This window comes from Coregonus clupeaformis, chromosome 10, assembly GCF_020615455.1.
Source record: "Coregonus clupeaformis isolate EN_2021a chromosome 10, ASM2061545v1, whole genome shotgun sequence".
In the NCBI taxonomy this organism is placed as follows: domain Eukaryota; kingdom Metazoa; phylum Chordata; class Actinopteri; order Salmoniformes; family Salmonidae; genus Coregonus; species Coregonus clupeaformis.
This window is the reverse complement of record NC_059201.1, coordinates 60300108-60322358: the sequence shown is the minus strand read 5'-3', so window position 1 is coordinate 60322358 and position 22251 is coordinate 60300108. Positions and strand designations below refer to the sequence as shown.

At 42.4% G+C, this 22251-nt stretch overlaps 1 protein-coding gene across 1 annotated transcript in view; it reads right to left on the bottom strand.

The window, feature by feature from the left end:
- The window catches only part of LOC121575626 (serine/threonine-protein kinase 4-like), a 36089-nt gene extending 15609 nt beyond the window's left edge, over nucleotides 1-20480 (bottom strand). The window contains exons 1-9 of the mRNA XM_045223105.1: nucleotides 19796-20480; nucleotides 18538-18618; nucleotides 17572-17700; nucleotides 17245-17359; nucleotides 16468-16632; nucleotides 15317-15484; nucleotides 14977-15114; nucleotides 10057-10185; nucleotides 9015-9207 (exon numbers count right to left, since the gene is read on the bottom strand). Of these exons, the coding sequence (XP_045079040.1) occupies nucleotides 9015-9207; nucleotides 10057-10185; nucleotides 14977-15114; nucleotides 15317-15484; nucleotides 16468-16632; nucleotides 17245-17359; nucleotides 17572-17700; nucleotides 18538-18618; nucleotides 19796-19839 (1162 nt within the window). The 5' untranslated portion in view covers nucleotides 19840-20480. The remainder of the gene's footprint in view (nucleotides 1-9014; nucleotides 9208-10056; nucleotides 10186-14976; nucleotides 15115-15316; nucleotides 15485-16467; nucleotides 16633-17244; nucleotides 17360-17571; nucleotides 17701-18537; nucleotides 18619-19795) is intronic.
- Nucleotides 20481-22251: the final 1771 nt, after the last annotated feature.

Sequence of the window (22251 nt, the reverse complement as noted above, 5' to 3'; positions counted from 1 at the left end):
TAGTCTACTTGTCAACAGTATGTTTATGTTATATAACATTCTCTGAAATTGACCATATTAAATGCTCATTGTAATTGCACACAGATTGATGTCAGACATGCTCTGTTTCTGATGACTGGAATGAATGCAGGAGCACATTTCAGGTGCAGGACAAGACACCATATGTTTGACAGATGACTGACATAAGTACAGTGAGAGAAAAAAGTATTTGATCCCCTGCTGATTTTGTACGTTTGGCCACTGACAAAGAAATGATCAGTCTATAATTTTAATGTTAGGTTTATTTGAACAGTGAGAGACAGAATAACAACACAAAAATCAAGAAAAATGCATGTCAAGAATGTTATAAATTGATTTGCATTTTAATGAGGAAAATAAGTATTTGACCACCTCTCAATCAGAAAGATTTCTGGCTCCCAGGTTTCTTTTATACAGTTAACGAGCTGAGATTAGGAGCACACTCTTAAAGGGAGTGCTCCTAATCTCAGCTTGTTACCTGTATAAAAAGACACCTGTCCACAGAAGCAATCAATCAGATGCCAAACTCTCCACCATGGCCAAGACCAAAGAGCTCTCCTAGGATGTCAAGGACAAGATTGTAGACCTACACAAGGCTGGAATGGGCTACAAGACCATCGCCAAGCAGCTTGGTGAGAAGGTGACAACAGTTGGTGCAATTATTTGCAAATGGAAGAAACACAAAATAACTGTCAATCTCCCTCGGCCTGGGGCTCCATGCAAGATCTCACCTCGTGGAGTTGCATAGATCATGAGAACAGTGAGGAATCAGCCCAGAACTACACGGGAGGATCTTGTCAATGATCAAGGCAGCTCGGACCATAGTCACCCAAGAAAACAATTGGTAACACACTACGCCGTGAAGGACTGAAATCCTGCAGCGCCCGCAAGATCCCCCTGCTTAAGAAAGCACATATACAGGCCTGTCTGAAGTTTGCCAATGAACATCTGAATGATTCAGAGGAGAACTGGGTGAAAGTGTTGTGGTCAGATGAGACCAAAATTGAGCTCTTTGGAATCAACTCAACTCGCCGTGTTTGGAGGAGGAGGAATGCTGCCTATGACACCAAGAACACCATCCCCACCGTCAAACATGGAGGTGGAAACATGATGCTTTGGGGGTGTTTTTCTGCTAAGGGGACAGGACAACTTCACCGCATCAAAGGGACGATGGACTGGGCCATGTACCGTCAAATCTTGGGTGAGAACCTCCTTCCCTCAGCCAGGGCATTAAAAAAGGGTCGTGGATGGGTATTCCAGCATGACAATGACCCAAAACACACGGCCAAGGTAACAAAGGAGTGGCTCAAGAAGAAGCGCATTAAGGTCCTGGAGTGGCCTAGCCAGTCTCTAGACCTTAATCCCATAGAAAATCTGTGGAGGGAGCTGAAGGTTCGAGTTGCCAAACGTCAGCCTCGAAACCTTAATGACTTGGAGAAGATCTGCAAAGAGGAGTGGGACAAAATCCCTCCTGAGATGTGTGCAAACCTGGTGGCCAACTACAAGAAACATCTGACCTCTGATTGCCAACAAGGGTTTTGCCACCAAGTACTAAGTCATGTTTTGCAGAGGGGTCAAATACTTATTTCCCTCATTAAAATGCAAATCAATTTATAACATTTCTTACATGCGTTTTTTTCTGGATTTTTTGATGTTGTTATTCTGTCTCTCACTGTTCAAATAAACCTACCATTAAAATTATAGACTGATCATGTCTTTGTCAGTGGGCAAACGTACAAAATCAGCAGGGGATCAAATACTTTTTTCCCTCACTGTACGTGATAGGCCTATCTGGCTTATATACTGAACAAAAATAAACACAACATGCAACAATTTTAACAATTTCACTGAGTTACAGTTCATATAAGGAAATCAGTCAATTGAAATAAATTCATTAGGCTCTAATCTAAGGATTTCACTGACCGGCGCAACCATGGTGGGCATAGGCCCACCCACTGGGGAGTCAGGCCCAGCCAATCAGAATGAGTTTTTCCTCACAAGAACGCTATATTACATTAAGAAATACTCCTCAGTTTCATCAGCTGTCCAGCTGGGGCTGGTCTCAGACGATCCCACAGGTGAAGACGACAGATGTGGAGGTCCTGGGCTGGCGTGGTTACACGTGGTCTGCGGTTGCGAGGCCGGTTGGACGTACTGCCAAATTCTCTAAAAATGACGTTTGAGGCGGCGGCTTATGGTAGAGAAATTAACATTCAATTCTCTGGCAACTGCTCTGGTGGACATTCCTGCAGTCAGCATGACAATTGCACGCTCCCTCAAAACATCTGTGGCATTGTGTTGTGAGACAAAGCTGCACATTTTTTGTCCCCAGCACAAGGTGCACCTGTGTAATGATCATGCTGTTTAATCAGCTTCTTGATATGCCACACCTGTCAGGTGGATGGATTATCTTGGCAAAGGAGAAATGCTCACTATGAGGGATGTAAACAAATTTGTGCACAAAATCTGAGAGAAATAAGCTTTTTGTGCATATGGAAAATGTCTTAGATCTTTTATTTCCGCTCATGAAACCAACACTTTACATGTTGCATTTATATTTTTGTTCAGTATATGATTATGATGGTCATAATGCTTCTTGACAGTGTCAAAGTGTATTTTCTACAAATTATTTAAAATAAGATGTGTTTTAAAACATGACTGCAAATAATTAATTACAACAACAAAGGATTTAAGAAACAAACTTTCAGGGCCCCCCCGAGTGGCATCACTACAGACCCGGGTTCGATCCCGGGCTGTATCACAACCGGCCGTGATCGGGAGTCCCATAGACAATGACAAACCTCCTGGCATTGACAACTTAGATGGAAAGCTACTGAGGATGGTAGCTGACTCTATAGCCACTCCTATCTGTCATATATTTAATCTGAGCCGAGAGGAAAGTCTTTGTCCTCAGGCCTGGAGGGAAGCCAAAGCAATTCCGCTACCCAAGAATGGTAAAGCAGCCATTACTGGTTCTAACAGACCTATAAGCTTGCTGCCAGCTCTTAGCAAACTGTTGGAATAAATGGCCAAATATAATGCTATTTCTCTGTAAACAAATTAACAACATACTTTCAACATGCTTATAGGGAAGGGCATTCAACATGTACTGCACTGACACAAATGACTGATGATTGGTTGAAAGAAATTGATGATAAGAAGATTGTGGGAGCTGTACTGTTAGATTTCAGTGCAGCCTTTGACATTATTGACCATAACCGGTTGTTGAAAAAACTTGTGTTATGGTTCTTCAACCTCTGCCATTTCGTGGATTCAGAGCTATCTATCTAATAGAGCTCAAATGGTTATTTAATGGAAGCTTCTCTAATGTCAAACATGTAAAGTGTGGTGTACCACAGGGCAGCTCTCTAGGCCCTCTACTCTTTTCTATTTTTACCAATGGCCTGACAAATTACCAAAAATGTCTAAAAAACAGTTTTTGCTTTGTCATTATGGGGTAGTGTGTGTAGATTGATGAGGGAGGAAAAAACAATTTAATCAATTTTAGAATAAAGCTGTAACGTAACAAAATGTGCAAAAAGTCAAGGGGTCTGATTACATTCCAGCCATGAAATAAAGCAATATGTCACAACAGGTGTAAATATGGGTCATGACATATTATGACCGTGTCATAACGTGTTATGACGCTGGGTGTCAAGTAAAGTGTCACCTAGTATTCTATAGATATACGGGGCAGTTTTCATGCAACCAAACATTGAATTTGCATTCAAATGGTTTGAATCCCCATGGACCTGAAAGGGAAGATACTGGTGTTTAAAAGAGACATTTTGAAGAGAGTAAGATGGTGTTACTCATTCCATGACAGTCAAAACCCAGAGGAATACAAACACCAGTTTGCAGAAGAAAAATAAATTTAATTAAATGCTATGCCTAGTGTAAAGAAAAAGTAATCCCTTTAAGAGTGTGTTCTATGACCTATGACAATATGCTGCCTGTACCACCAAGCCCCTCCAAGCAGACTTGGCTTAATATTAATTCACAGGATGCTAAATTATTCTGCCATTTCCTTATCGTCTCCCTGGTCTCTTACAATAATAACACATTTCATTTTCTATAAGTATTCACACCCCTGAGTCAATACCTTGTAGAAGCATCTTTGGCAGCGATAACAGCATTGAGTCGTTTTGGGTATGTCTGCACCAGCTTCACACATCTGGATTTGGGGATTTTCTCCCATTCTTTCTTGCAAATGTTCTCAAGCTCTGTTAAGTTAGATGGGGAGAGGCGGTGAATTGCAATCTTCAAGTCTTTTCACAGATTTTCAAAAATGGGAGTCAAGTCTGGGCTTTGGCTGGGTCACTCAAGGACTTCCACATTCTTGTTCCGAAGCCATTATAGCGTTGCTTTGGCTGTATGCTTGGGATCATTGTCTTGTTGGAACGTAAATCTTCGCCCCCAGTCTAAGGTCGTATGAACTCTAAAGCAGCTTCTCATCAAGAATTTGCCTGTATTTGGCTCTATTCATTGTTCCCTCTATCCTTACCAGTCTCCCAGTCCCTGCCACTGAAAAGCATCCCCATAGCATGATGCTGCCACCACCATGCTTCACGGTAGGGATGATGTTAAGACGCATGATGAGCTGTGCCTGTTTTTTCACCCCCCAGACATAGTGCTTAGCATTCAGGCAAAATAGTTACATTTTTGTCTCATCAGACCACAGAATATTTTGCCTTATGCGCAGAGTCTTTCGCATGCCTTTTTGCAAAACTCCAGGCGTTTGGCCACTCTCCAATAAAACTCAGATTGGTGAAGTGCTGCAGAGACTGTTGTTCTTCTGGCACATTTTCCCATCTCAACCAAGGAACTATGTAGTTCAGAGTGGTCATTGGGTTCTTGGTCACCTCCCTGACCAAGGTCCTTCATGCCCGGTTGCTCAGTTTGGTCGGACAGCCAGCTCTAGGCAGTCTAGGTAGTTCCATGTTTTTTGCATTTCTCAATGATCGAGACCACTGTGCTCTTGGAAACTTTCAACACTCTAGAAATTGTTTTATACCCTTCCCCAGCTATATGCCTCATCACAATTATATCTCGGAGATCTACGGACAGTTCCTTGGACTTCATGGTATAGTTTCTGCTCTGATATGCACTGTCAACCTTATATAGACAGGCGTATTTCTTTCTAAATAATTTCCAAACAATTGAATTGGCCACAGGTGGACTCCAATGAAGTTGTAGTGACTCAAGGATGATCAAAGGAAAATGGATGCACACGAGCTCAATTTGGCACTTCATAGCAAAGGAGTGTGAATACTTATGTATATGAGATTTCTGTATTTCATTTTCAATACATTTCTAAAAACTTGCTTTCACTTTGTCATTATGGGGTATTTTGTGTAGATGGGTGAGAAAAAACATATTTAATCCATTTTGAATTCAGGCTGTAACAACAAAATGTGGAATAAGTCAAGGGGTATGACTACTTTCTGAAGGCACTGTATATTAGGACTAGAATAGGACCCTAAACGGACCCCTGTGGGACACCACATGTGACCGTAGACTCCGAAAATCGTAATGTATTACTTCCTATTGGACAGGTAGGAGGAGGAGAACCAGAGCAGTTCCAGAAATTAGTGTGCTCTCTGAGACGCCGCAGGAGGATGTTGTGGTCAACAGTGTCAAAAGCAGCACTGAGATCTAAAGGAGGAGGCTAGGTGATCCAGAATCTGCAGCCATCAGCAGGTCGTTGGTAACATTCACCAGAGCTGTTTTGGTGCAGTGCAAGGGCCGGAAGCCAGACTGGAAAACCTTGTACAGCTGATTGGAAGACAGATGGGATTGAAGCTGGTTTGCAACTACTTTCACCAGTACTTTTGATAGGAAGGAGAGGTTGGAGATGGGCCTGTAATTGGATAGGATGTCCTGGTCAAAGTTGGGTTTCTTCAGTAAGGGGGTGACTGCAGCTGTTTTAAAGAGTGATGGTACCTCCCCGGTGAGCAGTGACTTGTTGACTGCACAGCGTTGGATGTGACTTCTGTGAAGTTGCTGACGGGAGGGGCAGTCTAAGTTGTTGGCCCAGGAGGTGGGGACCATGAAGTTTGTTCTGTTGTTGTCAATCTTACTCTTGAAAATATCAGAAGCGATTGCACTGCTCAGATGAGGCTGCAGGAGGGAATGAGTTTGCAAGGTTGAGAAGGCGGATGAGAACAGGGTTCTGGGGTTAGCTTTGTTGTTGCCAATCGTGGTGAGTAGAAGGCTGATCATGCTGCTTTTAGGGCAGCAGAGTAGCTTGCTTGGTGGTCTTTGCAGGCCAGTAGCTGGACAGCGAGGACATCCTTCCTCCAGCACCTCAAGCTTACGGCCATGAGTCTTCATTCTGCACAGTTCATCAGTGAACCAGGGAGAGGAGCGTTAGGTTACTTTCCGTGGTCTTTCGAGAGCAAGGATGTTCAGGGGTAGTACTCCTTAGGTTGCGGAATTTAAATGGTCCTCTTTGGGCAGTGGCAGCAGTCAGAGACAATGTAACAGCCTGGTGGTCAGATACACCAAGTTCAAGGACATCCAAGTCAGAGGCAGGGACATATCCAGTGACAATGAGGTCTAATGTGGGTCCATGGTTGTGGGTGGAGACATTAACATATTGCACAAGGTTTAAACAGTCCAGCAAGTTGAGGAAGTCAGCAGCCATAGTCAACATGGAGGTTAATAGTTCAGAAAACCACCCTGATGCAGCTTACTCTGGTGTTCCTTACAGTAACATGAAAGATGTGCCTTCCCCGACTGACACTTAAACACAATGTATTTTTAATAAAATAACATGAAGGACAATAGATTACACTGGATAACAAAGTGTTCTCCTTGTCCCTCTTCGGTAAAAAGCTGAGGGATGGGGCTGGAGAAATGTAACCACTCAAATTCATACAGAGCTATGGATACAAGGACTGACCATATATGATATCAAAATTATAGTTTTAACCATGTTTTAAGGCTATAGTGTACATATAAGCTTGTTTTTCATGGGGTACGACACGACAGTTGAATTAAGCTCATGAGGCATATTGCAGATTGCCCCAGTGGACACAAAATCAAAGAAGGAAAACTCCTGCCAGGAACAAAGTCAGAGTATTCCACAATGCACGCTAGGCCTGCGATGATAGACCACCCCGGAGTTGACTTAACGCAGAAGTCGATACCAAGGAAGCACTAAAGCCCAGCAGTGGGACATCGTCACTGGACAAAATATAAATGATTTAACCCAGCTTGAGTTAAAACAGGGAGAACTCATCCCTGGGATTTGATTCCTGGCCACACAGCATCAGAGGGTCTTCTGCTGAGCTGAGCATGTGTCAAAAAAAGAAAAGCCAGGTCAGGGACATCCTGTTGGCCAAGAAGCTAGCAGTTTTCTATGGGTTTCTGTATTTTCTACCATGCCAGTGCAAAACCAAATTGGTGAATGTTTTGTCTCTAAATAAAACCTCATATCTTACAATCCCATATAGTTGAACCTGACATCCTACACCATTAATCTGAAACATAATCGACTTAAAAGGATGTTTCATGTCTGCACATAAGTATGCAGCATCATGGGAGAAAGACACAAACAGATCCAGACACACTACTGCCCCTGAAAAAACACATTCATTATTTAAGTCCCCCACACACTTCAACCAGTCTTTGTCCTCAAGGGGAAAACTGACAGAAAGGTTAATGATGCAATATGCAGAAATCGCTCCGCCATTTCCTGGTTGCTAAAATTCTAATAGTTCGCCTAATTTCAGTTTATGTGACAAAAGCAGGTAGTGTAGAGAATCATTGTACCATCTAAACCTCTGTGAAACATATTTTCCATAACCAAAAATATTGTATTTTCAGCTTTTTGAAGCTGGTGTACAGAACCGAAAGTAAAAGATGCAAAAACAAAACTTAAAACGGGAAACATAGAAATAGCGCACATAGAACAGATCTACTGCTTCTTAGACTTGCTTTCAATTAGATTGACAGATCTATAGCTCACAATTCTATGTGAATTGTCAGGTCGCCCAAACCTTTACATATTGCAGCTTTGAAAGATAGTCGTATGTTTAATACATCCCAAAAAAATAACGTAAATCAGGAGTGGAATTGAAAAAATAAACTATCACTCAGGGAACTCACCATTGTCCAATCACCAGGCATTGAGTTTGGACATTGTGGACAAAAACATATTTCACATATCATAATATAACCCATGAGATTCTCTCTTTGGGAACTCCATTCACATTCATTCACTCCCAATTCTACCCCTGCTTGGCATTCTCCAGATGACAACTAATGGCAAAATGTCAGATTACATAAACCTTTTACTAAACCCTCTATATTATCTGGAACTTCCCACCTCTGGTGGTCATCTGAGCAGCAACCAGCACTATACAATGTGGGAAACAATGTCCCCTTCAGCCTAGTGAAATACCTATGCCATCTAGTGGGCCTTGGAGAGACAGCCGCTAAAGCAGGCAGCCACTGAAGGGTCCTGGAGGGCCACAGGGTCCACTGGTTCACTGTGTGGCTCCAAGCCCAATGACGTTACCACAATCTCACTGTATGCAGGACAGTGGTTTCAAACGGAAGCATGAAATAGGATGGACAACCCTAAACTGATTGCATCTGGACTCGCTTATAGCACTTTTAAATTCTAGAGAATTAACTTTGTTTTATTAGTTAATTTAACCTTATTTTTTGTTTTGCATTTACTTATTTTAAAAGGTAAGTTGAGAACACATTCTCATTTACAACAAGTTGCAGGGGAGATGAGAGGGGTTCAATGTGCCAATTTGAAGCTTGGGATGCAGAATGCACCACACTGTGATAGATTAATGAGACCTTGTCATAGCATTAAACAAAACAATGTCACAACTCTTTATTTTGGTATCTTTCAATACCAAAAGTCTGCAGTGATCACGTAATGGCTAGACATGACATTCCCTTTCACACTGGACTGCAACGCAACTCAAACAAGAGTATTATAAATCTACTATGACATTGGGGCGTCTGTCACTTACGTTTCATGGTGCCGGCCTCCTCATCATCGTCCGAGTTGATCACCATGGTGCCCAGCTGAGACACCATGGTGTCCGTGTCGCTGTACTCTATCATTGTCCTCGCTGTGTCCCCTAACGAGCCCGCCTCCCGGATGGTGCCCATGTCACCCATGCCCGCTCTCACCATCGTGCCCTGGTCCACCTCGTCTTCGTCCTGATTGGGAAAAACAACGTCTTCGGTCACGACTGTGCAACTGTACGACACAGTCACTCACACAAAGTTACATGGAAATATATGTGACACTGTGATTTGGAAAAATCCTGTGATGGATCATAATAATAATAATAATAATAATAATAATAATAATAATAATAATAATAATAATAATATGGCATTTAGCAGACACTTTTATCCAAAGCGACTTACAGTCATGTGTGCATACATTTTTACGTATGGGTGGTCCCGGGGATCGAACCCACTACCCTGGCGTTACAAGCGCCATGCTCTACCAATTGAGCTACAGAGGACCACCAGTTGGTAGGTTATATTGAATAGTGGCAGTCTGATGTTTCAAGTGTGTAATATCAGGGCAGAGCAATAGCAGTATGCCAACGAGGCACAAGCTAAAATGTTCTGCAGGTCATTTCAATCAATGATATTTAACTGCATTTGTTATAGAAGAATATAAAACTTACACATGCCTTTTGAGCTTAACCCAAAATCTAATGTTGTATTACTCCATTGTAATTTGCAAACAATGTATAGCTCCAAAATGTGCTTAAAAATTCGATGCATGTCAATCTCATGGATTGTCAGTCCTGCATGCATAGTCCTGTCTATGAAAAGGCCTACAGTGTTCGAGAGTAGCAACATTTCCCCTCAGCTTATGAAATAAAGTGGTAGGGTCCTGGTGTTTATAGTCTGTTGTGACGTAGGTCTTCGTGTTAATAAAAGCCAATTAAATGAGCCTCATAAATAGATTATAATGGGCTCGCGGTCTGTTGCGGCCCTGCAGCTGCCAACTATGAATTAGGCCTAAGCGTTAGTGGTGTGTGTGTGTACCGAGTTGTCTTCGTCCTCTTGGTCCTGTTCGCTCTGCTCGGCCTCCACTTTCTTCAGTTTGATCTCCATGGCATCTGTGATCAGAGCTCTGAGGATGCTGCTGGGCTTAGCAGCCTTAATGAACCGATGCTGCAGGAAGCCAAACACACAATGTACAAACTCACAAACAACGACACGATTGAGCAGACACCCACATCATTGTCAGCAGTGCAGTGCAACACCATTGAATTAATCTTGCCTTTAATCGCCTAGAAAAAAACACCCAAGATCGTCCAGGTGATCTATCGTAACGAACACGTAGTTAGAAGAAAGATTGCGACATGTTGCGCTTGCAAAGAAACAGTTTGAGGGAGCAAACTTACAGTTCAATTTTCAGAAGACGGGATTGCGCATTATGGGCTCTATTGTAGCCCTTTTGTGCAGTCGATGACCAAAAGCACACTCTTTGGCCTCATGGGCGGAACGTTATTAATATAATAATAATGAAAGATTCTTAAAAACCAGACAAAAATCTGGTGTTTCTATGTCAAACAGTTGTGTTATATTTCAGTCTTCTGTGATGTCTTCTCAATCGCACTCCACACCACCCTTTCCCACTAGGACAAAAGGAACACCTATGTGAGAATACTGTTCATTGACTACAGCTCAGCGTTCAACACCATAGTGCCCACAAAGCTCATCACTAAGCTAAGGATCCTGGGACTAAACACCTCCCTCTGCAACTGGATCCTGGACTTCCTGACGGGCCACCCCCAGGTGGTAGGGTAGGTAACAACACATCTGCCACGCTGATCCTCAACACTGGGGCCCTTTAGGGGTGCATGCTTAGTCCCCTCCTGTACTCCCTGTTCACCCACGACTGCTTGGCCAAACACGACTCCAACACCATCATTAAGTTTACTGACGACACAACAGTGGTAGGCCTGATCACCGACAACGATGAGACAGCCTATAGGGAGGAGGTCAGAGACCTGGCAGTGTGGTGCCAGGACAACAACCTCTCCCTCAATGTGAGCAAGACAAAGGAGCTGATCGTGGACTATAGGAAAAGGCGGGCCGAACAGGTCCCCATTAACATCGACGGGGCTGTAGTGGAGCGGGTCGAGAGTTTCAATTTCCTTGGTGTCCACATAACAAACTATCATGGTCCAGACACACCAAGACAGTCGTGAAGAGGGCACGACAACACCTTTTCCCCCTCAGGAGACTGAAAAGATTTGGCAAGGGTCCCCAGATCCTCAAAAAGTTATACAGCTGCACCATCGAGAGCATCCTGATCGGTTGCATCACCGCCTGGTATGGCAACTGCTCGGCATCTGATCGTAAGGCGCTACAGAGGGTAGTGTATACGGCCCAGTACATCACTGGGGCCAAGCTTCCTGCCATCCAGGACCAATATACTAGGCGGTGTCAGAGGAAGGCCCAAAAAATGGTCAAAGACTCCAGTCACCTAAGTCATAGACTGTTCTCTCTGATACCGCACGGCAAGCGGTGCCAGAGCGCCAAGTCTAGGACCAAAGAGCTCCTTAACAGCTTATACCCCCAAGCCATAAGACTGCTGAACAATTAATCAGATGGCCACCCGGACTATTTGCATTGACACCTTCCCCCTGTTTTTACACTGCTGTTACCCGCTGTTTATTATCTATGCATGGTCACTTTACTCCTACCTACATGTACAAATTACCTCAACTAACCTGTACCCCCGCACATTGACTCGGTACCGGTACCTCCTGTATATAGCCTCGTTATTGTTATTTTATTGTGTTACTTTTTATTTATTTTTAATTTTGTTTTACTTTATTTAGTAAATATTTTCTTAGCTCTTTCTTGAACTGCGTTGTTGGTTAAGGGCTTGTAAGTAAGCATTTCACGGTAAGGTTATATTCAGCGCATGTGACAAATACAAATTTATTTTATGTATATAAAGTGTAATATTGGGATGCAAACTCAACATTGAATACATTTCAACTCTATATCTGACATGGTACAGCCCATAACCATATGTGTGAGGTGTATACTTTTGTTTCAAAGTAGATTTGTTTAAGATTATCAAGAATCACTCTGTGTGACCCTGATTTAGTCCACTGCAGTAAAAGGTTAACAAGCCTAACCAATGGTAGATCTAAGCACTGGCGGTAGCGCTATAGATCCGGGGGAGGGGGGTCAGAAATGTGTTTGCTATTTTCACAGTCTGAATAATGAGCTTAATACTGCATGCCTTCTGTAGGTTATTGACAGTCTTTGAGTTGACATCAACTCCAATTTGTCTGGGTGCACAGAATATTCTCTTCCTGGTCCATTGTGGATTGATACTCAAGTTTATTAAATAGCATAGGCTCCAGTAACGAGAAAAAGCTACATTAAAAAAAACATCCAGAAAGAAAATGAACCACGAGAAAAGCGTCCTCCATTCTCTATTTAAGTGCATAGATGAAATTTTTTTCCCCTGCCCTCGTTTCGAGACAGGTGCATGATAATGGTCCACTCTGAATCAAAACAAACTTCACACCTATATTATTTAGTATATATAAAGACAAGAGTAAATCAAGAATAGTGTGATGGGGGACAATATTAGCCTATCACTTGTGAATGATGGCCAGCTTGTGTGTAAGGCAGGAAACAGCGCATGCCTTGTTTTTGTTGTTGACTTTTTCATGTAGCCAAGCCCATAGGCCTATATGTTTTGATAAGGTTTGTATCCCAACCAAATAACTTCTTAAAATTAAGCACATTAATCCGCTTTACAACGGGTGTAGAGCCTAAAAGGCATACATACGCAGCGCATGAGTTTCAAGTTTAGGGAAGATCATTTTTACCATAGAAATGCACCTATATAATAAAAGCATTACATGCATAATCGCATTTGCGCTGATAGCCTACTGCAGTGTGCGCATTGCTGTGCTTATGTGAAGAAATAGCCTAATAGTTTATCAACATTTTAAGCTAAACGTTCTGATCTTTTACCTCAGCCTCATTGCATAGATATGCGCCTCGGAACTGGATAAGGACACGTGCAGTTGCATCCCCGATGTGTCAGTCTTCACTTGTAGCCTGTGAGAAAGACCCAATCATATGACGGGCATTGGCTAATAAAAATTGAGCTATCTGAGCGAGCCATGTGAGTGAGAGGTGCTTCGGAGCACGCAGCCGGGAGAAGGGAATTATTATTATATTCAGCCCAAGGGCACAACGGCCAAAGAAGGCATGGATTTTTTTTGTGGGGGGCATTACGGCCACACAAAGGGGATGCAGCGGGGTAATTCGAGGCATTATCAAGTGCTTGTCAAATTGTGAATGAGAGACTGATGAAGTGTGTGCAGCCTGCGCAAATAACAAAGCAGAGCTCATGCCTTTCACGCTACTTTTTTCAAATCGTCATTAGAGTCGCATAATGTAGCCTTCGAATATATTATAAATCAAAACATATAGCCCAATGTTTGTATCACAACTAAAGTTGCATAAATCATTCTAAATTAAGCATATAGGAGGACCGGTTTCCATCAACTCATTTCGAGAAAATATCCTTTCTATTTTATTCAGCTTTGTTCAATTGTATTCTTCATACTATAAAATAATGCCATGGAATTCTAAGCAAATCTTGTCTGCTAAATGAACTAGTGTAGCCCACAGCCATATGGCACAGCCAGATCAGGGCCTAACATAAGGACAATGCAGAGTGCGCTGTTCTTCTCAAATAGACTACATTTTCTTCATATCATGTTTCTTTAGACCTGTCTAAAATAAATAATGGATTTATTGGACTTCCAAAATGTAGATGTTCCAGGAGATGCTAAATGTGTTTGTTAATTAACGGTCAATTACCGTGAGACCGGCAGTTAATTGCTTGACAATCACCGGCTGAGAAATGTACATGACCGCCACAGCCCTACACTTGAACAATTGAAATATAGTATGCAGGTAGGCATATTTGTGTGTGTGTTTTAGGATGTGCAGTATATTTTCAATTCAAGGCACTCTGACAAATAGACCATTTAAACACCTTTTATGGATTGGCTACTTTGCAAGGCCAGGATAAAGAAAGACAACGCTTTGCTGTTGAACCAGCCTTAGTAGCCTAGGCCTAGGGTAGCCTATGGAGGGCTTGATATGAAACTGAAAAAAAGCATCTATTTTTTTTAAACAAGGATATTTCTAAATAGGATGGGGTCAGAAGCATATCATCGCTTCTCTCATTCCATGGCACTGTGTGCACAAGTAGGCCTAAATGTCCTTATGCATAACATTTGCACATCTAAACAAAACACCTGTCAATTGTATTATTGCCTATGTGAGAGGCAGATATACAAAAATTGCATCGCCTTTGATATGGCATTATAGGAAGACAGTTTAGTCAAGACCTGCTTTTTATGGGTATTAAAACGTCCCATTAGCGCTGCATGAAACGGTCACTTTTGCGCTTGTTTTTAAGGACACACCTCAAATGTTTCCACCCCTCCCACCTCAGCGCAAGCGAGCGGATGTTAGACAGGTAAATTGTCAAACCCGTTTTTTACATGGTAAAAGTTAAGAATACGAAATTGCAAACTATCGTGCGTTTGACACTTGCAACTCCTTCGAGCCAGCCGAAATTAGAGCCCTATGAGTGGCCTCGGATAATGTGCAATCCCATCTAAAATATTACAGTTAGTTTGCTCATGCAACGTGTTTCTTTGCAAGAGGAAAATGTCATCCAGAGAGAAATTATGGAAGGAAAGAGAAAATTAACAGAAAGAGATAAAAAAGAGGAAGAGATTGAGTGGGAGAGATAAAGACAGGGACTGAGGGAAACAGAAGTATTAGGCTGAATAAGGTCGTTTTGGTATGGGGACAGTGCCTGCGCACCATATGACACCCTATTCCCTAGATTGTGCACTACTTTTGGGAAGCAGACAGTGTCAGTGAGATAGGTTGTTTTACCTGTAGAAGCTGTGTGGCAGTGGCTCTGTTCTCTGGGTTCTTCACCAGGCACTGGATGACAAAGTCTCGGAAGAGCTCCGACCACAAGTCTGGGTTTCGGAAAGTCGGTGGAGGATTGGTAGGAATCATAAATATGGCCTATGACACAGCAACATAGCATGACAGAATAGACAAAGTCACATACTGGGACAATTTAACAACACAAAAATCACACATTTCAAGTTCTCTCTGTTTTTGCCAGTGCATTCAGAATGGTTTTAGAGGGGTTCAAGCCTGAGAAGTCTTTGACAAGTTCCGTCAATAACAAAACCAGATCTGTACACATTAAAAACAGGCTCACCCTCATAGGGTGGATGTCTGCGTAGGGAGGCTTTCCCTCTGCCATCTCTATGGCTGTGATGCCCAGGGACCAGATGTCTGCCACACAATTATACCCAATCTCTTGTATCACCTCGGGGGCCATCCAGAAAGGAGTGCCAATCACTGTGTTCCGCTTGGCCATGGTATCCTGAGGAACAGACAAGTAGTAGACATGACATATGAATGACATCTGTACATGATATATAGAAAACTTTATGATGTCCTGGTTAGTCGTGGATTGCTCACAAACAACTTAGCTATATTAACTCAAATGCAGGATGTTAAGTCATGGCCGGCCGCGACCGGGAGACCCATGGGGCGGCGCACAATTGGCCCAGCGTCGTCCAGGGTAGGGGAGGGAATGTAGCTCAGTTGGTAGAGCATGGCGTTTGCAACGCCAGGGTTGTGGGTTCGATTCCCACGGGGGGCCAGTATGAAAAATAAAAAAATAATGTATGCACTCACTAACTGTAAGTCGCTCTGGATAAGAGCGTCTGCTAAAAATGACGGAGAAAAAAGGACTACACAGTACAGCCCAGATGGCGAAACTGATATTTTGAAGGTATATAAAAAAAGTTGGTTGAAGAGTAGCATCGCTTGGCTGGGTCCAGTACAGATCAAAAAGGGATCAGCTGATGAGACTACTAGATAAGACAGTTTTCAGCACGTGCAAGATGTCAAATAAATGTACAACTATTTTCAATGGTTGGGCGGATCGGTCTTGTTTCTAAACCTCTCCCCAAGATTTGACATAGTGAATTTTAGGGGACACCAACAGTCAATGTGGCAGGTATTATTAGATAGTTCAGATCAATCAAACCAAGGAGTTAAATCAACATCCTAGATCAGAGGTGTCTAACATAATTCTTGAAGGACCATGTCAGCTGGTTTTTGTTATTTCCTTTCAATTCATGTCCAATTAAGACCTAGCCAACCAGGTGAGGGGAGTTCCTAACTGATCTTAATTTATCAAACAAGTACAAGGGAGGAGCAAAAACCCAAAGACACTAAGCCCTCCAGGAATTGAGCTTGACACCCCTGTTCTAGATCAAACGTTCATCTAAAACAGTCTCATCTCATTAACTTATGACTCAATGATCTGCACCAGCCGTTAGCTGGTGAATCCCTTACCGTCAGCTGTCCCGCTACCCCAAAGTCAGCCAGCTTGGCCTGGCCCTCTGCATTGAGCAGGATGTTCCCTGCCTTGATGTCTCTGTGGATCTTCCTCATAAAATGCAGGTACTCCAGTCCCTTCAAAGTGGACTGCACTATGGTGGCGATCTCATCCTCTGTTAGCTACAAGACACGTGAGGGAAGAGACACTAACCACGTTTCCATCCACAGTTTTTATGCGAGTAAAGTCATAGCTTATTAAAAAATACAAATCACGACAGCTGTGATGGAAACAGGAAGTTTCGGTACAATGTATAAATGCCGACAGATCATTTGTTCGTTCGACATGATGGGATGTTTCTGGGTCAGTAAAATGTATTATGCGAGATATGGCGTTGTCATGCACTGCTTTTTATTTGCAACAAGTCTGTTTGGTGGAAACACCCCTGGTGGGGAAATGCGCTAATTTTCTTCATGTGGATTTTAGAATACTCGCATGAAAATCTTTCACCAATTGAATGGAAACCTAGCTAGTGTGAGACAATTTTACTTATTTCCACCACTGATTGCACAAAACAACCATATTGAAATGTACAGCAAGCAGAAATGTATACAAAACAGTTAATACATTTTTGTAATGTTTACTTTAAATCTGCATAAATAATTGCCACATTCTGATAAACATTTCAAAATATCCCATTACAAGTTTAGGGTACGAAGGCGTTGTTACACACACACAGCATCTATCACCCTTAATATTCAGTCAGATTTAACGTGTTTCATGTAGCATGTTACCGTTTTGTTGCGTAGACGAATTATGTCAGAGACCGAGCCAGCTCCGCAGTACTCCATTACAATCCACAGGTCGCTGTTCTTAAAATAACTGCCATAGTACTTCACAACATGGGGACTGAGGATGCAAAAGAGCCTTATGAGCATTTAGCCTACTTCTGGTACCTTGTTGTCTATATCAGACTAATCATACGTTTAGAATGCAAAAACCATGTTTTCTAACCTTCTTCAGGTCACAAATAATGTTACAAACATAGCAAGAGATGATTTAATCTGGCGACACAGAGGCAAGTCAGGCAACCAGAGGAGGTCGAGGGGAGGGGGCCTCACCTGTTACACTGCTGCATGATGGAGATCTCTTTGATGATCTCCTGCAGGTCGGACTCCACAGGGACCTGTTTGATGGCCACAATCTCCCCCGTCTCTTTGTAGTTGGCCTTAAAGACGCTGCCATAGGACCTGCATAAAAAACAGGTGTGGAAAAAAATAAAGGTACCTTGGCTACTACTCAATGAGTCGACTCGTGACATGCCTTGGGTTCACAGTGAGAAAGTTGTGTGGTCATAGGGCCTACATGGTTAGTTTGAGAGTTTGTCTCCTGAGTGGCGCAGTGGTCTAAGGCGCCGCATCGCAGTGCTAACTGTGCCACTAGAGATCCTGGTTCGAATCCAGGCTCTGTCGCAGCCGGCCGCGACCGGGAGACTCATGGGCGGCGCACAATTGGCCCAGCGTCGTCCAGGGTAGGGGAGGGAATGGCCGGCAGGGATGTAGCTCAGTTGATAGAGCATGGTGTTTGCAACGCCAGGGTTGTGGGTTCGATTCCCACGGGGGGCTAGTATAAAAAAAAAAAAAAAAATAATGTATTCACCAACTGTAAGTCGCTCTGGATAAGAGCGTCTGCTAAATGACAAAAAAAAAAAAAAAAAAAAAAAATAGATTAATGAATGTAGTCTTATTCTAGCACAGCAAGTACATTTTATAAATGCTTGAAATAGGCATTTCAATAAGGAGCAATACAGTGACTAGCGCAGCACAACTTACTTATACACCCATCAGCTGTCAGTCATGACACAATGCCAGAGAGCATGTCAATCTCAGACACGCTAGCAGGAAGTTGATTAACAGGAAATGAGGAAGAAGTGTTTAGGACAGGCGGAGGGAGGGGCTTACTGCATGAGTGACACTTATGTCATGCTGTTATGTCACTCTTCTTCCTTGAGTGTAGTGTAAGTCAGAGAGGGATAGCCAGGTGTTTTAGCTTCAGCTGTCCATAATAGAAACACATGCAGGACTCACCCTTCGCCAAGTTTCTCCAGCACATCGAAGACTTCTTCTGGCTGCTTGGTTAAACTGTCTTCACTGAGCTTCTTTAACTGCCTGTAGGGTGGAAAGGGAACGTGGGTTTAGGAAACCTTGTGAGTGAGTCCTACTTAAAGCAACTCTGATTTTAAATAGGTTTAGGACCTAAAACATGCCAGTGTTAGCAGTGGAGTAAAATGTTCTCTGAACTCACTCGCACTGTAATGTACCGATCTAAAAACAGAGCCTCCAGGGCTCCATGACAAACAGATCCAACACAAAATCGGAAACTGTCATATTAATTCTATTTATGACAACAGAATCCTGTAAATGCAATTTGATAAGCAACATTGGAGCTGTCAGTATTGGCCTCAATCAGGTTTCATAAGGACACAAGATACAGTGGAACAGTAAAGACAGGCATGGGTTTTTAAAACAAATAGGCCTAGACAAGAGCATACTGAAGTGGACATTAACTTCTTAAATTGTCAACGCAAATCAGGGATGTCAAACTCATTCCATTGAGGGCCTAGTGTATGCAGGTTTTTGTTTTTTCCTTTCAATTATGCCCTAGACAACCAGGTGAGGGGAGTTCCTTCCTAATTAACGACCTTAATTCATCAATCAAGTACAAGGGAGGAGCGAAAACCTGCAGACACTCAGCCCTCCGTGGAATGACTGACACCTGTGATGTAAATGCTTGGTCAGAGAAAACAGAGGAAATGACAATGAAGAGATACAAGCATTGTATGACTGCAGGGGCCTCCTAATAACAATGTGTCAATCATAATGCTGCCTCATAATTTGTTACCAATATACATTTGTCGGAATTGTCAAACAATGTTGTTCCACAACCTAATTTTGCATGAATAATGTATCCTCCCCAAGTGTAGTTCAAACTATATAAAGTACTGTACAGAGTACATGTGTTATGTCCAATAATGTTGGCCTATGTGGTTGTCAACATGCTTGCTAGCCTATGTACAGCAGTAGCTAGCTAACAGCATTAGCCAAATCATTGAAAATGTTATCAAATATGCGTGATAGGTAACTAGCTAGCTTTAGTTAAAGTTAAGATAGTTGCTAGCTAACGCGTTAGAGCTTGATAGTGGATCTCTGCTGGATGATGCTAGCTAGCTAACGTTAGCATGCTAGCTTACTTATCCAGTAGCAACCCAACACAATCAGGCTAACAGTATATTCAAACTAGAGAAACACGCTTCTGCAGCCCATTTAGATAGTCCTGAGACATTACCTGCGTGGGTGAGTCCTCATTTGTACTTTGTCCTTGCTCTCCATTGTTTTCTTCAAGATAGTTCACTTCTGCTAAACTAGCCACTCACCAGCTAGCTAGCTAGCGAACTCTAGCAGAGATAAGCGTTTCTGAATGTTTGACAGTTGTCTGAAAACTTAGTTCGATTTTTGTGTAAAGCCAAGATAACAAAATCTCAAATTGTCCTTAAACTACTGTAATCTCATTATAGGCTCCATCCTCCTCTGACTAGGCAACTTTGGACGTATTTGAACATTTATTGCCAAGCGTCTTGACCTTTCAGTTCAAACCCGGAAGAGCGTTGGGACTGGGCGCGGAAATAGAGGGCTAATCCCAAATCTAACCCTAGAACCTACACATTTGTGGAGATTTGACAAGTGTAAGCAATATGGTAATAGTTCCAATTTCTGATAGGATAGGTGGTAGTTTCGCCATATTGCCAAAGACAGTACAAGAAGATGGCCATAACTGCTTCTCCAATAGGTCGTTATCAATGAAACGTCACAATATAGAGCAGAGCATTCGATTCAACCCAGTCTCTCATTAACTATGTACAAATAAGCACAATCTTTTTTTATGTACTAATAGCAAAAACTCATGATTACTTCTTCTTCTGTGGATTTTATGTGTCGGTTGGCAACTCATGACGACCCATCGAGCTCACAATCATAATGCCAGACATCTGATGCCACGCCCCTTCTGAATTCCTTTAAACTTGATGCACCCTGAGTTTGTGCAATTAGTACAAATAAACATAACTGCTTATTTGGATGTAGCTAGCTATTTTACAGTGAGAACGCGAGGTAAATTATTCGACAAGAAATGATAAATAATCGAGTATTTTCTGTATTTCGGCTCGCATAACTCTTATTTTATTTCAATCAATTACATGTATTCGTTCATCTTGTAGACAGGAAGTGATATTTATTAGTCTCCTGCCAACCATATCTGTACGCTAACGTTAGCGTTTTGGTTCCTTCCGGGAGCCAGTGAACTTTGGGCCTTTTTAGCTAGCTGTTCGCTGTTATTAATTATGTAAAAAGACAATCAATAATATCAATCTTGTACGCACATGGAAATACTTTTTAGTGAATGACTGAGTTATTTATTTCATGACTTAAAAGTGGCGGGCTGTGGGTTATGGACTGTGAAACTCAATCTCCCATGATTCCGTAGTAACGGAACTGACTGTGTTGTGTTCGTTTTTATTATACCTCAGTGGTTGTGTTGAATACCTCACCCAAAAACAAGCAATTACTCTGCATGTAATACATAACATATAATAAACAGAATCAACTATTTTGCATTTTAATTAGATCTCTGATAGATTTCAAGGTTATACTGCTAACCTACAAAGCATTACATGGTCTTGCTCCTGCCTATCTCTCCGATTTGGTCCTGCCGTACATACCTACACGTACGCTACAGTCACAAGATGCAGGTCTCCTTATTGTCCCTAGAATTTCTAAGCAAACAGCTGGAGGCAGGGCTTTCTCCTATAGAGCAAAATCTTTATGGAATGGTCACCCTATCCATGTGAGAGACGCAGACTCTGTCTCGACCTTTAAGTCTTTACTGAAGACTCATCTCTTCAGTAGGTCCTATGACTGAGTTAGTCATGGTCAAAAGTTTTGAGAATGACACAAATACTAATTTTCACAAAGTCTGCTGCCTCAGTTTTTATGATGGCAATTTGCATATACTCCAGAATGTTATGAAGAGTGATCAGATGAATTGCAATTAATTGCAAAGTCCCTCTTTGCCATGAAAATGAACTTAATCCCCAAAAAACATTTCCACTGCATTTCAGCCCTGCAACAAAAGGACCAGCTGACATCATGTCAGTGATTCTCTCGTTAACACAGGTGAGAGTGTTGACGAGGACAAGGCTGGAGATCACTCTGTCATGCTGATTGAGTTAGAATAACAGACTGGAAGCTTTAAAAGGAGGGTGGTGCTTGAAATCATTGTTCTTCCTTTGTTAACCATGGTTACCTGCAAGGAAACACGTGCCGTCATCATTGCTTTGCACAAAAAGGGCTTCACAGGCAAGGATATTACTGCTAGTAAGATTGCACCTAAATCAACCATTTATCGGATCATCAAGAACTTCAAGGAGAGAGGTTCAATTGTTGTGAAGAAGGCTTCAGGGCGCCCAAGAAAGTCCAGCAATCGCCAGGACCGTCTCCTAAAGTTGATTCAGCTGCAGGATCGGACCACCACCAGTGCAGAGCTTGCTCAGGAAAGGCAGCAGGCAGGTGTGAGTGCATCTGCACGCACAGTGAGGCGAAGACTTTTGGAGGATGGCCTGGTGTCAAGAAGGGCAGTGAGGAAGCCACTTCTCTCCAGGAAAAACATCAGGGACAGACTTATATTCTGCAAAAGGTACAGGGATTGGACTGCTGAGGACTTGGGTAAAGTCATTTTCTCTGATGAAT